The following is a 16,294-nucleotide window of genomic DNA, read 5'->3' on the forward strand; positions in this document are numbered from 1 at the left end:
GCCCATTCTCTGTTGAAGAATATTGAGGAGGGTATTGTGATTGACAGTGTCAAAGGCTGCGGAAAGGTCAAGGAGAATTAGCAGACAGGACCCCCCTGAATCGAGTATCCTCAACGCGTCATCAACCACTTGCAGTAGGGCTGTTTCAGTGCTGCAGTTTTGGATGAAGCCGGACTGACAGTGGTCTAGAAGGTCATTGTCCTTGATATGACAGGAGAGTTGTTTTGCTACACATCTTTCTGTGATCTTCGCCAGAAAGGGAAGGTTAGTGATGGGGCGGAAGTTGTTGAGGTCATTCGCATCAGCAGTGGGTTTTTTCAGAAGAGGGGTGACCTGCCCAGTTTTGAAGGAGGCAGGAAGGGAGCCTTGCCAGAGGGAGAGGTTGATCAGAGTGGTCCAATAGGAGAGGGAATGGGTATAGAAGTCAATGGCAATGGCACTGGGGATAGGGTCAAGAGAATGGTTGGATGGCTTTGTTTCTCGTATGCACTTGAGAAGGGCATCTTCAGATATAGGGTCAAAGCTCTGCCAAATGGCTAAGGATTTGCGCTCCTCTGGAGGGGTAGGATGAGCGACCTGATCCACAAGTGATTTCACTTTTTCATCAAAGAAAATAGCAAAATCCGCTGCTCTCTTTGTAGAATCATCCACCTTGGAGGTTGGGGGAGAGCAGTTAGGCATTTTGATGAGATCAAATAGTTTTTTGGGTCTATTTTTGGCGGAATCAAGGAGGGTTTTGAAGTGTGTCGCTTTCCCAAGGAAGATGTGCTTGTGGTACTTGGATCTTGCTGAGCGAAGCTTGGCCAAATTGTCGGAGGAGGGCACTTGCCTCCATTGTTTCTCCAGGGATCTTAGCTGCTTCCTTTCCTCATAAAGGGATTTGTTGAACCAAGGTGCTGAGGGAGTGGGCCTTAACCTTTTGCTTTTGAGTGGAGCGACTTTATTAATTTCAGCTGCAAGAACTGTGAGGCTTTGAGAGGTGAGTTCGTCAACATCTAGGTTCGGGTCGAGCCTTGGAAGGGATAGCAAAGCTGATTCACAGAGGGGACCGACATCAATATTTTTAGCATCCCGGAACCATGAGATGGCCCTCTTGGGTTGGCCAAGAGTTATAGAGTGTGAAAGTTGAAGAGAGAATGGGATGAGGAGGTGGTCAGACCAATCTACATGAATTGGGGTAGTGGTAGAAAGCATGCCTGCTTTAGATATAACAAGGTCCAGGATTGCGCCCTTAGAATGGGTTGATTCAGTGCAGTGTTGGATAAGATCGTTAGTAGATAGGAAAGTGGCCAGTGAGTTCGCAGAGGAGTCTTGCGGTACTCCCCAGTGGATCTGACTTTACGCAAAATCTCAAGAAGAGTGGAGGGATGAAGATCAGGCCACGACAAAAGTGAGGCAGGGGAAGAGATAGGGAAAATGGATAGACTCCTCAAGATTGAGGGGCAAAATAACAGAGGTGTTGGTATCTCTATGGGCAGAAATATCTTGATAGATGTTATCAATTTTAGAGATGAAAAACTGAGCGAGTTCGTCACACTTGCTATTAGACAGGGGTGGAAGTTTGGCTGTGGTCTGGGAACCCGCAAGATTTTTGACCATGCTAAAAAGTACTTTAGACTTGTTTACCGCTTCAGATATCGTTTTAGTAACATAAGTCGCCCTTGTCAAGGCACAGGCTTTGTGATAGCACTTCAACTCATTTTACACATCACACAATTGTACATTTTAATGCAGCAATAAACCTTCCTCCAACCAGTCAGGTAATTCCCCTGACAGCCACTGATCACTTTCTCTGACTGGGGCTCCCTGTGTGCTTCTGGCTGTTGCCTGGGCTGTTCTGTTGCCTGGGGTTATATTGTTAAATAAAATTGTGACTCACCCTGGAGCTAGCAGCAGAAGCAATGCAGCCAGCCGTACTGGAATAATTGAGGTACTGTCATCAATGTTACATCACCAACCTATAGGGTTTGTGGAAAATCCAAGCGTCACTCAAAGAACAAGTGCCGCAAATGAGTCACACCCATTTGGCAAGAGAGTGATAAAGGTGTAAAACTATTTAGTATACAAACCATAATGTGTGAAAATCGAGTTTGAGCGAATATTGGTCATTTACACATCACCAAGTAAAGAAGTAAAGTGTCTTGTTTGTATTGAAATATTTTATACTTTATAATTTCAACAAAATGCTTCATTTGTGCTTTCTAACTGCTGATAACGTTATGAAACATGTGCAGTTCATTCAAAGATATTTAAAATGTATTGTGTGTTACAAAAATAACGTCCTGCAGCCTTTCCTTTCAAACCAGCAAGACAATCACATAGTTCATTTTAGAAAATCCTGAGAAAAAAGCAACAATTTTCATGTTAGAAGAAAAAGCAGCAATATGCCAATGGGCAGAGCCTGACTTTTGACCTCTGTCTCTGATTGCACAGCAAATGGGGGGGCATATTATCAAGACAATTATCGCCGCTTTTGCGGCCGTTTTCGGCCGAAAAGTTGCGATAATCCTAACTCGGTATTAACAAGGACACGCTAACAGGCTTTAGCGTGTGTTTCCTTGTGTCATCATCCATTTCACTAACGCCTTGCATCTCATCGCTAATGAGATGCAAAGAAGGCGCTCCTCACATTCACTACATGGCAAAACATCAATAACGCAGCCTCGCGCTATTAACAACCATGCCCCATACCCGCGTTGCGACTATGAAAGTCGCGCAAAGAACCAATTAATGCTGGTTTCTAACGTCAAGTAAGTTTCTGACTTAGCCATGTTGCGCTATGGGAGGTGGATTGCCAGGCTAAATCCACCATAGCTTATTAGCAAGGAATTCCCTATTGCTGTCATTTTATCGCTGGATTACCAGCGATATTCCAGCATTTCACCACTATTGTTGGAATTTTCAACGCTCTGGACATAGCCCTTGATAATAACGCGCTAGCTCAGCGATAAAATCCAGTGATAGCCGGCAATAAATTTAATTGCGCTAAGCGCGCTTAGTGATATTTATCGCTGTCTGTTGCTAATATGCCCCACGGCAAGATAAAAACAATATTTAAGGCATCTTTATTGCTCAACCCCCTTCGGAACTCCAGCATGGCTATTTTGGCGGTGCTGCGGCACCCCCAACATCTCTACTTCCAGCGCCTACGACCGCAGCTTGAGATCTAGTGTATGTACATGAGGCAGTCGAGAGACACTGAATGCTGGAGATCAAGCCATAAGCAGCAGCAAGGGAGTGCATGGAGTAGTTAGCTGTGCAGCACAGAGCACTCACATTTGAGAGCACTCAGGAGTCGGAGTTATGAGGTCAGGTACCAACTAACATGCAGGTGGAGACCATGGTGAAGATGCTGTGGTGCTAAGTCATTGATGCAATGGTGGTTCCCCCGGTACTCAGCTCATTACATGGTGGCATTTCACAGGGTTGTGACCTGACCCTAACAACATCACTGGTGAACGTCCTGGGTGACTCACTGATGAGCAGCCTGACGCCTGGAACAGTGACTGGCCTGCAACCTGGGCTTGAGATGTGCACCAACCCGGAGGGACATTACAGACTGATAGACGAGTGGAAGCAGAGACGTTTTAAGGGATGGGCAAAGTGGGCGCTGGCCCAGGGCCCCAGCCTTTCAAGGGCCCACCTAATTGAGCCAGCTCTGTTCTGCAGAAGATCTATCCCTGATGATCTTGAATAATTGTTAAACAGATTGTTTTAAATACCGTTTCCTTTAATTCATGTTTAATAATGTATGATAGTCTGTTACAGACATTTTGCAGTGGAATGTTGTGTTTATGTTTCATGTAAAATCCATAAAAAAAGTTTATTTTAAATCAAAACAAAACTATCACATAGGAGGACAGGAGGGTGTCATAGAGTTTTTTTGCAGTAATATTAATGCGCTCCTGCTGTGTTACCATATTGAAAACACACATCACTATCCCTGAACATTAGATGTAATCACATTTGGAATTTGAACTAGTGTGCCTGTGCACTGTCAGTGACCTGGCCAAAGAGAGAATGAAACAACTAAAATTGAATCATAAATTCAAAGCTGTTCTGGACAGGGGCCCCCAAAGATACATTTGGCCCAGGACCCCCAAAATCCTTAAGCTGTCCCTGAGTGGAAGTCTGGGCAGATGGGGGTCGAGAGAGTGGAAGTGTGTGTTTGTGTGTGTAAAACAGCTGCCCCCCACAGCCACAAACAGTTACACAAAGGGCCCTATTATGAATCTGGTGGTCCGAGGACCACCAGACTTGTGGTGGTGCAGTGGTGGCGGATTCAGCCAATGCTGCACTGGCGGTCCGACCACCCCATTAGGAGTTGGGCAGTTAGACCGCCCTGGGACCGCCGGCTCCGCCAGGGAAACACCATTCTCAGGCATTGGAGTGGCAATCAGAGGCCGCAATATGCTTGGCAGGACCACTCCGGCCCCACCAAGTATATTATGAGTTTCCGCTCCTCCAGGGTTTCCATGGAGGTTCTTCCTCCATGTAAACCTTGAAGGAGAGGAAACAAAGGTGGCCCTACAGGCCCCTCTGTGCCTCAACCGATGTAGATTATAAAGAAGAAGAAGACCCGGTCACTCGTTTATTGGTTCTGCTCAATTTTTATTTAGGGCAGAATCTTGCACTCAGGTATTAAATCCTTATGTGCAACATATATATTTTTTAGAAAATTCAAAAAAAGTAAATGCAATGATTTTTACAAATACTATAACTGTCCGAAGAATTACTTGCTGTCCTGCACTGGGACACATATATTTACAAACTCAAATTACACATCACTTAGAAAAACACAAAAAAGAATTGGCTTACAGGCTCTTGACCCTCATTCGTCTTAAGTCCGAATGTTTTTTCAGCGCATAAGGCTCTTGTGTTTGGATAAATACATTGAACATTGATTGCACTAGTGGCCTCTTGCGCTATCAGGCCAAAAGAAAAAGAAAAAAATACTCAGCTTTAGTGGCCTGATAGAAAGTATGTGGACAGGGTACTTCCAACCTTCATGATTCATTATTTCTCAAATGTTTGTTTTGTGGAAATTATCTAAATGTGTAATTCTTTTTTGTGTTTTTCTAAGTGATGTGTAATTTGAGTTTGTAAATATATGTGTCCCAGTGCAGGACAGCAAGTAATTCTTCGGACAGTTATAGTATTTGTAAAAATCATTGCATTTACTTTTTTTGAATTTTCTAAAAAAATATATATGTTGCACATAAGGATTTAATACCTGAGTGCAAGATTCTGCCCTAAATAAAAATTGAGCAGAACCAATAATTGAGTGACCGGGTCTTCTTCTTCTTTATAATTATAATTGTCCTACCCGGCCACATCATTTGGACAAAACCCCCCTGGTAACACAACCGATGTAGATGCACACAGGGGGGCATAACATGTGCCCCCCTGTGTGTATGCACCTATGTTCTCGTACGGTATGGACATTTGAGTTTATGCCGTGCAGGAACCTTGTAGTGCGGTCTCATTGTTGTGCCGTTTTCAAAGGCAACTCCGCCTTTGAAAGATGGGCCGCCTCTGGACTGACACGCTTCCTGTCCGCCAGACCACTGAAAAGTCGTAATCTGGCGGGTTCGCGGTGGCGTCCTTCAGTGGAGTGGCGGCACGGCGGTGCTTCTAAAAGTCGTAATCTGTCCCGAAGTATCAAGGAAACGCACAAGTCATGTCCTCCATGAAGAGGCTCACCGGGATTTAAGTGACTGTTGGTGACATTTTAAATTGATGCCAGCTGTACTGAATGAGGAGTTAAGAATGGGCTCTGGCCTGGAAAGTTTAAAACACACAAAAAAAACCACAAAAAAAGAAAAACAGAAGGCAGTATACAGTGCACTTGACAAACAGATTTCTCAACTAAATTATATAAAAAGCTATGGGTTTTGAAAGTAATATCGAAGGGTGCTCATAAAATATTCCAATATTCCCAAATATTCCTGAGTTTGCCCTCCTCGAAGTATTATATATTTGTGATAGAAAATACCACCCGATGCAAAATTATGATGACGGAAAGTGGCATTGGTAGAATACAAATGAAGGTACAAAGAGTATTCTTCACCATCAAAAGACCAGCTGTGCAAGATTTTTTTTATATAGTGCTTCACACCAGTTTTTGAGTTTCTAGGGACTGGAATTTACAAATGTTATTAACATAGCTTACAGCCTGCCGCAGCGGGCTATACCGGCCATTAAAAGCCTGCTTAACAAGGGAGTGGGCCTTTAAAGGCAGGTATAGCCCAGCTACTGTGGGCTATAGGGCTATTAGAACATTCTGCCCCATCAGGGCAGAATGTTCTATTTAGTAAAACAAAGGCCTCATGGAGCCCAAGGGGGTCGAAAACCCTCGAGATCTGTGAGGCCTTTCTTCACAGTTGTTGCTGTGAAAGACAAACATTGAAATGTTGGGGCTGCAGGCTTTTACGGGCTTTTACCAGCTATTAGAAGCCTGGAGTTACTCCATTGTCTTCAAAGGAGCGCTCAACATTCCAATGTTCTAATATAGCCTTATAGCCCGCCGTAGCGGACTATACCGGCCATTAATGGCCCGCTCCAGTGTTAAAGGCCCAGTTGAAGGCGAGAACCTTTAACAAGGGAGTAGGCCTTTAATGGCTGGTATAGCCTGCTACGGAGGGCTGTAAGACTATTAGAACATTCCGCCTCTAGAGGGCATAATTAGTAAAACAAAGGAACTTTTTGAAATCCACTCAGGCTCTGGGAGGCCTTTGTTCACAGCAACAGCTGTGAAAGAAAAACATTGGAATGTTGATGCTGGTGCTTCTATCAGCCATTAGAAGCCTGAGCGCTCCATTGTCTTCAAATGACCGCTCAGCATTCTAATACTAAATTAAATTACACCACATCTTTACCAGACTCAGTAGATGAAAGGTTTCCAACTCGTGACCCGCAAATCACACCATTAAAATGTTTTCCTCACATACCCATCAATGTTAAAGTTTTCTGTAAAAGTAAAACAAATGCACTTTACTTTTTAACTTCAAGCGATAATTATTCAGAAACTTGTTGTATCACAAGGTGAGTGCTGGCAGCACTGTGGCTAAAAGGAGTTTATGGCAGATCCAGTTTCCCTCAAGGCAAGGCTTGTTTGTTGATGTTGAATCCCGTTCATGTAGTGAATGATACAGATTTCTGTTTTGCATGCAGTGTCAAGATGCAGGCATGAAAGGGCTCCTGTATAATCGCTATGCCTTAGGATTTAAACGCCTTAAGTTATTTTTATTGACACTGCCTCTGTGTTCTTGCAAGGGATGCGATTTTGAAGGCAACACAGCATCAGCTGCCTCAAATTCGCAAGGTATGAGATGTACTCGCTTTAGAGTACAAAGAGGAGCGTAGATTCTAAAGCAAGCTAATGCTTGGCAAATCCTGGTAATTCCGGGAGCTGCCCCACTGCTAGATTTGTGGCTTAAACAGTGGCCTCAATAAATGGCCTGGCAGATATTTATTGGCGAAATCAAGTGCTTAATTTGAACCAGTGGTTTTAGGTGTGCAGCACCGGCACGTAATCATCAACACCAGTGCTATAGTTTTATGAGCACCAGTTAAGGGCACACTCTTTTTTGGTAGAGAGGAGGAGATTAAGTGATTTACCCTGAATCACAGGATGTTGATGCTCGAGCCTGGTTCCCCGGCTCCAAAGTCAGCAGCTCTGGCCATTACGCCATATCCTCTCCCCACTTCATGGTTTGTAGTTGGCTCTTTTTTAGGTGGTGTTATAAGAGAAATGGGCTGGTGCAAACTGCCTCCTGGTGAGAGCCCCAGCACTTTTTTTTTTTTTTTTTACAACTTAACTGTACCATCTGAAGTATGGGGGAATCTAATCGGCCGAACGTAGAAGGTGAAGGCCACAGACCACTACAGTACCACCTCTCTTTGTGGAATATAGGGCTGTAAAATGGTAAGCCCTGCATAATTATGTCAATATATTGTGCAAGTGCGCATGCACGTGATCGGTTTGCCAGTGGCTGGCTACCTGACCCTAGACTGCCCTCGAAACAGGCTGCAACACACTGATACATTGTTCCAGTGTGTTTAAAAGAATTGGAAAAACGTGTTGAAGCAGCCTGTAAATCAGACACCATCCACCACTGTGGGGCAATAGTGTCCACACATTTGGTGGAGGGCTGCTAGACTCCCCAACTTCCCTTTGGCTTGCGCTGCAGGGAAAATGCATTAGCACCACTTTAGAGAAAACCTTCCCCCTACAAACCACAGCACCCACACTTTGGAACCAAGGAAAGGTTTTCCTGAAGATCTTTCCACTGAGAAAACTAGGCTTCAGTTTGTCCGAGAACCTAAAGCACCACAAGGCCAAGGAAATTGAAGTAGGAGTAAGTTTATAAGTGTTATGAAGGTCAGTAAAGATATTCCTAATGTTTGTGAGTACTCAAAAAATTGTAACCTTGTTGGTGTTCAGTACATTTTTCACCTCCCTCGAAACTCATATGGAAATAACCATTTAAATACCCTGAGCTTGCACCTATAAGTAAGGGAAATATTCCCATGTAGCACATTCGCTAAAGGCGGAGTTAAAGTCAATCTGGATGTGTTATTTCTGTGCATAGATATATGTGTAAGTGTACTTTATATGTGAAACAAGTTTTGTGAATAAGGCCTCCTCCACTCTTGGAATGCTAAGTTGACCCCCAAAAAGGAAAGTGGTATGGTACACTGATAGAGTCCAATGGAGCACAGTTGCAAACAGTGCTCAGTACAAAAAAATAATTGCGCAAAAGTTTTAAATGCCTCACAAAAGAATAATCTACTACTGTTGGGGTCGACTATGCATGCAGGTGACAGGTTGTTTTATGTACACAGTGTATATACTACATATGGTGGTTCAGCTGCAAAATTAATTTCAGAAATATGGACCCTTCGGTGTATTATTTCTCAATTAATTCTGTTAAAATAATGTTTAACTTATTTCTTTTTTTAAATTTATTTGTCAGAACTATTTTGATGGAAAACTCTCACCACAAGGGAAAATGCCCTGGATAGAGTACAACCATGAAAGAGTCTCTGGCACAGAATTCATCATTGACTTTTTGGAAGAGAAGCTTGGAGTGAATTTAAACAAAAACCTAAACCCCCATCAAAGAGCTGTCTCCCGAGCGGTGTCGAAAATGGTGGAAGAACACTTCTACTGGTAAGACTATGCAAGAAATCCTATGAGAACAACATTTTGCATCAGGAATAGAAAGTGGAAGCTCTGAAAATTGTACAGGGTTTGTACTTCCAAAGGGCTCCATGGAAAAATATTTTTTAACTCTCATAACTCTTATTGACACTAGTTTTGCCGTTATTACCTATGAAAATTGAGCAAACATGGAGCAGAGCATGAGTGTCAGATGGTTTAATATATGTCGCTGATTACTTTGGTAGAATTCACCTGCTGTTATTTGAATTTATTTTGCTGTTTTCATACATGTTGCAATGAAATGACTACTTAATATTAATATATGTATATCCGATTGCAATAACAGGTTTGTATTGAATTCTACTTATGTCTAACGCTTAGGTTCATAGTTTACATTTAGAGCAAATTCTGCAGTTGAGGCAAACCTTAACTATGCAGTTATGCAGGGAATTTCATAACTGCATATATCACAATTACGATTTGGGCAGTAAGCATCGCACCCTCGCACAAATTAACCACAGGATAACGCACAGTAAATAACAAGACGTGTATTTTTTTCTGCATGATGTGTCCAATTTTTCATACTATAATCATAACAGAGTGTTATTTATCTGACCGAATAAATTTAGATCCCTGTGGTGTTGGAATTTATAACGGGTAATAAATATCACACCCTTTTCTTGGTCGACCACATTCAGGTCCATAGTGTTCAAATGTATTGTTATTGTAGTTATATGCTGTGAGACACATTTTATATTTTAGTGTATGTATTTTGAGTTTGAGCTGTTGTTGTGAATTGTACAGGATGTTGTTCTTATCTTAAGCTATAGTATACAACTCCACCAACTACAAGGAACTCTTCAGTGTCATCCAGGAATTCACCAACCCATGCAGCGAAGCATAGTATACAACTCCACCAACTACAAGGAACTCTTCAGTGTCATCCAGGAATTCACCAACCCATGCAGCGAAGCCAAAGACATCACCCCGTCCCAAGACCTCTGTGACAAGCACAACTTTGTCGACCATCCACCGGATGCCTCAGCCGGCCCACCCCCCAGAGACACCAGCCAGCCCACCATCTCCAACTGGACACCAGTCAAAACCGAAGACACCGCCTCAACCATGAAAGGTATCCACTCGGGAGCCCCCACCGACCCCTGCCCTCCCCACATCTACCACAGAGCCGCGGCCGCCATCGCACCCGAACTAAAGTGCACCATCAACACCACCTGCAAAACAGGCACCTTCCCAGACGACTGGAAGCACGCAGAAGTCAGGCCCCTGCTCAAGAAGCCCACAGCGGACCCCACCGACCTCAAGAACTACTGGTCCATCTCGCTCCTCCCCTTCACAGTCAAAGTTGCAGAGAAAACAGCCAACAGGGAACTGACACGATTCATCGAAGAGAACGCCGTCCTTGACCCATCCCAACCTGGATTCTGAAGCAACCACAGCACCGAGACCGCCCTACTCGCCGCCACAGATGACATCCGCACCCTCCTGGACCAAGGCCACTCCGCAGAACTCATCCTACTTGACCTATCTGCGGCCTTCAACACCATTTCCCAACTCACACAAGTCGCCAGATTACACAACACCGGCATAAAAGAACAGCCCTGGACTGGATCCGATCATTCCTCACCGGAAGAAGCCAAAGGATCAGACTGCTACCTTTCCTCTCCGATCCCACGAAAATCACCTGCGGAGTCCCACAGGGGTCATCCCGACCCTCTTCAACATCTACATGGCCCCCTCGCAGCTATCATCCGACAACACAGCCTCAACATCGTATCCCAGCTCATCCTCTCTCTCACCAAAGACCCCACCACCACCAAACGTAAGTTCCAGAAAGGAATGCAAGACGTTGCAGTCTAGATGACCAACAGCTGCCTGAAACTCAATGCTGAGAAGACAGAAGTCCTCTTCCTTGGATCCACCCCTTCAGCATGGGACAACACCTGGTGGCCGACTGCCCTTGGAAGCCCTCCTATCCCCTCAGACCACGCCAAAAACTTACTTGACTCATCACTCACTATGAATCGGCAGGTCAACGCCATCACCTCCAGCTGCTTCAACACCCTCCGCATCCTCCACAAGACCTTCAAATGGATACCCCTGAGTCAAGGAAAACAGTCTCCCAAGCACTCATTACTAGCAGACTCGTCTACAGAAATGCACTCTACGCCGGCATCAACAAGTCCTTACTCTGCAAACTCCAGACAATACAGAACACCGCCGCCAGACTCGTTCTCGGCATCCCCCGGCATGAACACATCAGCCAACACCTACGAAGACTCCACTGGCTCCCTGTGGAGAAAAGAGTCACCTTCAGAATCCTCACTCACGCCTACAAATGCCTACACAACAACGGACCCAAATACCTTAACAACAGAATCAACTTCCACGTACCCAAAAGAAACCTCCGATCATCCAACCTCGCAACGGCCGAGACCCCGCGCACTCACAGAGCCAGAGCAGACGGAAGATCGTTCTCTCACATTGCAGCCAAGACCTGGAACGAGCTACTGGCAGACATCAGATGCGCCCCCTCCCTTCAGGAAAACCCTCTAGACCTAGCTCTTTGGCTTAACAGATATGCGGACCCCCCCCCCCACCTCAGGACCATGAGACCCTCACAGGTGAGTATCACGCTTACAATTCCCTGATTGATTGATTGATAGATGATATGCTTGACTTAATCTCAGCCACTGCACTGATAATTACTCAGAGCCACATCACAGTCCATCATTATTTTGCACTCCGTGCCACCTCAGTTTGGACTCAGCTATATACAACTGAGTCTTGAACCTGCTCCAATAGGAACAGTCCAGCCAAAACTGCCAAGCCAGGTCCTCCCTGAACTGGAACTCAAGCAACCCAGGACCGGTTTCACCTCCTTGTGATGAGCTCATCAGCGAGCAATAGCTTGGTTCCAGTGACACAATGTCCATGCGACCCACGTCTGGGCATACCCATCCCACTTAGGGCGACATCCTAAAGTATACAAAACATGATGGATGGAATGCTTAAATTAATGTCAGCTACTGGCAATTACTCAGGCCGTATCCCAGTCCATTGTTATTTTGCACATCTTACCCCCTCAGTTTGGACCCAGCTATATGCAAATCAGCCTTGACCCTGCTTCAATGGGAACAGTCCAGCCCATACTTATTTTAAACTATGTCATTTGTTGATGTTCATCATGTGTTTGTGGAAATGTTGAAAATGATTTTATATATCAGGACTATAAACATTATCCAAAAATACTCAAAAAGAGATAAAGTAGCAAGTGGACAGCAACATATGCATTTTACAATCAGTACTGTGGGCAGAGCTGTAGAACCATGCAAACACTAAACAACCCCTGACATATTCAAGTAAATAAAATCATGCACTATCAAATGCAGTCGAAACAGAAACATAAATGCCTCTGAGGTATTATCCAAGTGTGAACTATTATAAAACACTTTATTATCCTCCTGGATTAACCTAAAGTGTCTGCATAGCCCTCTTTTTAATCAAGAATTTAAAACAATATAATATTTACATTTTACAAGTTTTCACACACATTTGTGACATGTCATTGGAAAATAAATGATCCATCATACCACAATATCAAGGTACAATCTTCAAAGTGGGGAACTAGAGGTTTCGAGCTTCAAGGGTTAGCCAGCCTCCAATAATCCTGTTTCACACAAAAAGGCCACCCGAGTTAAAATAGGTGTCTACAACTTTTTTGATAGTCTTGTTTCTGACACATGCAACAAGTTTGTCAAACTTATTGCATGTGTGGCCTTTTTGTGTGAAACTGAATAAAATAATTCAAACAGTCAAAATAGTTTCCATCTATGAAATGTGATCTGTCCTGTCCTGCTCCCTCACAAGAGACTATCAGCCCGATTCATGAAACTAAATAGCGCTCGCAAAGGGCCAGATTCTGAGAATCTGGCCCTTTGTGAGTGCGATTTTTGCATTTGGGATTCATCATCTCAAATGCAAAAATCGCTAATTGCGATATCGCATATTTGCGAGGATTTGGATTTAAGGAATCTCTTTTAGAGATTCCTTAAATGCAATTCATGAACTAAATTTAAAATGCGAATTCGCAATATTTGGTCGCTATTTACCACAAAGTCTGACTTTGTGGTAAATAGCGAAAAAGTAGAAAAATGCACTTTAGCGCATTTTATTCTGTTGCATGTTACACACACACATGTCCTTTGGACATGTGTGTGCGCAGCACCTGTTTAAATTTGCATTTCAGGGGTGCTACAGGGTGTCCTTTGAACACCCCTGGCAACCTTGAAATCGCTATCTTATTTGCGATTAGCTAATTGCTAATCGCAAATAAGGAATACTCCCCATTCATTCCTAAGGGCCTTTAGGCCCATAGGAATGAATGGGGAGTTATTCCTTATTTGCGATTAGCAATTTGCTAATCGCAAATAAGAATTGTGTAGGAATCGCAATTTATTTTGCGATTCCTACATGAATCCCGTTTTGCGAGTCTGTAATAGCGATCCCTTATGAATCGCTAGTACAGACTCGCAAAAGGGGTCTTTGATGAATCTAGCAGTATGGGCCCGATGTATGAAGGGTTTTAGCATTTCCTAGTGGTCCAGATCACTATTTCGGGCCTTTGAGAAATGCTAAATGGCCTATCCAGATGTACAAAGGCTAAATCGCGGTCGCAGTTTGCAATTTCTACATGTTGAAATGGCAAATTGCAACAGCGTTTTAGGAATCGCAAATAGGGATTAGCTATTTGTGATTCCTAAAGCACATGTACAAAGCATTCCCTAAATGCGAATTGGGCATTTAGGAAATGCTATTACCATCGACTTCAAGTCAATGGTAACTACGTGCAAATAAAAAAATTCATTAAATGGGCATTTTTTTGTGTGACATGAAGCTCACATATAACCCTGCATATGTGAACTTACATGTCCACTAGGAAATTTGAGGTGCCTCTAGGGGCATCCTTAAGCTCAGAGGCACCCTTGGCTGTAATTTCTTAAATTGCCATTTTCTATTAGGCAATCGCAATTTAGGAAATGCAAATCATTTCCTATTTTGCCCATAGGCAGGAATGCAATTGCATTTCCCATTTTCGATTCTCTAATAGAGATTTCTACTTTGTAGGAATCGCTGTAAAGAAATCACAAATTTTGTACATATACTTTTGCATTTCCTAAATAGCGATTCCTACTGAGTTGCTATTTAAGAAATGCAAACGGGAAGCTTTTTTTTTTTGGTGACATATTTCTTGTTCTTTATTAATGATATATTTTTCACTCTGTGACTATCCAAAACACCAGTCATGTGAAACATATAAGGAAAATGTTTTGGTTGCATTAAAATTATTATTATTATTTTCTTTTCAATAAAAATAATAAAACAAAAATTAGGGGATATTCACTATTCAAATATTATAGAGCAGCAAGGCAACATGCATAATAGTCCATAATCTATTTACAGTATAACTGCAGTCAGATCTGCATCTGTTATCTCCAAGGCCTTTCTCCTGTGCATGTGCCTCTACATTGTGAATCCCACACATAACTCCTGTGATCTCTGTCTCCGAACTTATCAGCTACCCTTTATCTACCAACCCCCTCCCTCACCCCAACTAAACTCCCCCCCACACTCCCCTCCATGTCTGTTGTATGGTCCCAAGTCATATGACTCCGTCAGTTAGCCTCCCGTCCCTAGGTTAATCACTGCCCGCCTTGACCCTGCGGCCCCACCCCATCCGCCTCCTGTTTATTCTCCAACCCACCAACAGATGTTACACCTTCATCGGCGTCCTCTCCATCTTCACCATTCGTCTCTCCAACTGTCAACTCTGTCACTATTTCCCTCCAGGCCTGTGTATCCTCTTCTAACTTTTCGTTTCGTCTAGTCTGCTGCATCCGAATCACTTCAGCAGTCGCCCAATCTTTTATATCCCGCACCCAATGCGCTACCGTGGGTGGCCTACGGCCCAGCCACGAAATGGCAATCCGCAGTTTTGCGAGTACCAGTCCCAAAAGGACAAGTTTCCTGGTAAGATTCTTATTCTTAGGTCGGGCAGTAAACCTAACAACACCACCCTGATCTCCCCTGCTATCTTTCATCCCTCTGCTCCCCACAAACGGGAAGCTTTGTGCATCTGAGCCTATCTGCACAGACTGAGTTTCTATAGCTGGCATTTCCATGGAGGGCATCCCATAGCTTCCATCTCATTATTCACCATTTATTTTAGATTCATCTTGTAAGTTGGTACCTGGTCTACTACAGGTCCATAACTACGTATGCACTCTGATAATGCACTATGACTGTGCCATCACAGGTCCATGCCTTTCTACGCACTCTCAGATATTGCCCCATGACTGTGCCATCACAGGTCCATAGCTACCTATGTACTCTCACATAATTCCCTATGAATATGCCTTCATAAGTCCATAACTACCTATGCACTCTTAGACATTGCCCTAATGTGCCATCAATCCCTCCTCAGTTGATATCTTGAAGAATTCACCGTCACCATATCTGTTGCTCCAGAAGTGATCGATATGGATTGATCGCAATTACCCTACATCTTCTGGCCATGTCCCTTATGTCTCACATTTCATTATGACTCTTTGAATGGTTCTTATGGGCCTCATTAGGAAGATCCAGCATCTGAGTGAAAAAGTTGAATTATTTGGTTTCAGTCCAAGCATCACAACTGTGACCATAAATAATTCTTCCCACTAATGTGTTTTCAAAGTGATAATATATTTTTCTTGGTCAAATCAGGGGTTCACGGTCCTTTTCAAAGATATATTAACATTGAGTCTCTCTGCAGTTGTAACGGGCCAACCACTCTGCCCATGGCCTAAGAAGCTGAGAATAACAATGTTTTTACTTTTTATCCAACAGACACGATGATTCGCTTGACATCTACAGCCGGATGTACGTTGTTACAACGCATGCTTTTACCACGCATGCCTTTACAATGCAGGTTTTTCAACGCAAGTCGTTACAACGACTTGTGTTGGGGGGTGCTGGATAGTGAATAGTTTAATTTACTATTCCAACTCCAGTCCCCGTGGATAGTAGGGAAGGTGTTGGATAGTAAATTAAACTATTACCTATCCTAGA

General features: G+C 43.5%; 1 protein-coding gene across 1 annotated transcript in view; it reads left to right on the forward strand.

Annotated features, from left to right (window-relative positions):
* Positions 1–16,294, forward strand: part of FAXC (failed axon connections homolog, metaxin like GST domain containing) — a 279,788-nt gene that overhangs the window by 143,001 nt on the left and 120,493 nt on the right. Inside the window, exon 3 of the mRNA XM_086926626.1 lies at positions 8,979–9,175. Within this exon, the coding sequence (XP_086782752.1) occupies positions 8,979–9,175 (197 nt within the window). The remainder of the gene's footprint in view (positions 1–8,978; positions 9,176–16,294) is intronic.

This window comes from Lissotriton vulgaris, chromosome 6, assembly GCF_964263255.1.
Source record: "Lissotriton vulgaris chromosome 6, aLisVul1.2, whole genome shotgun sequence".
Lineage (NCBI taxonomy): Eukaryota > Metazoa > Chordata > Amphibia > Caudata > Salamandridae > Lissotriton > Lissotriton vulgaris.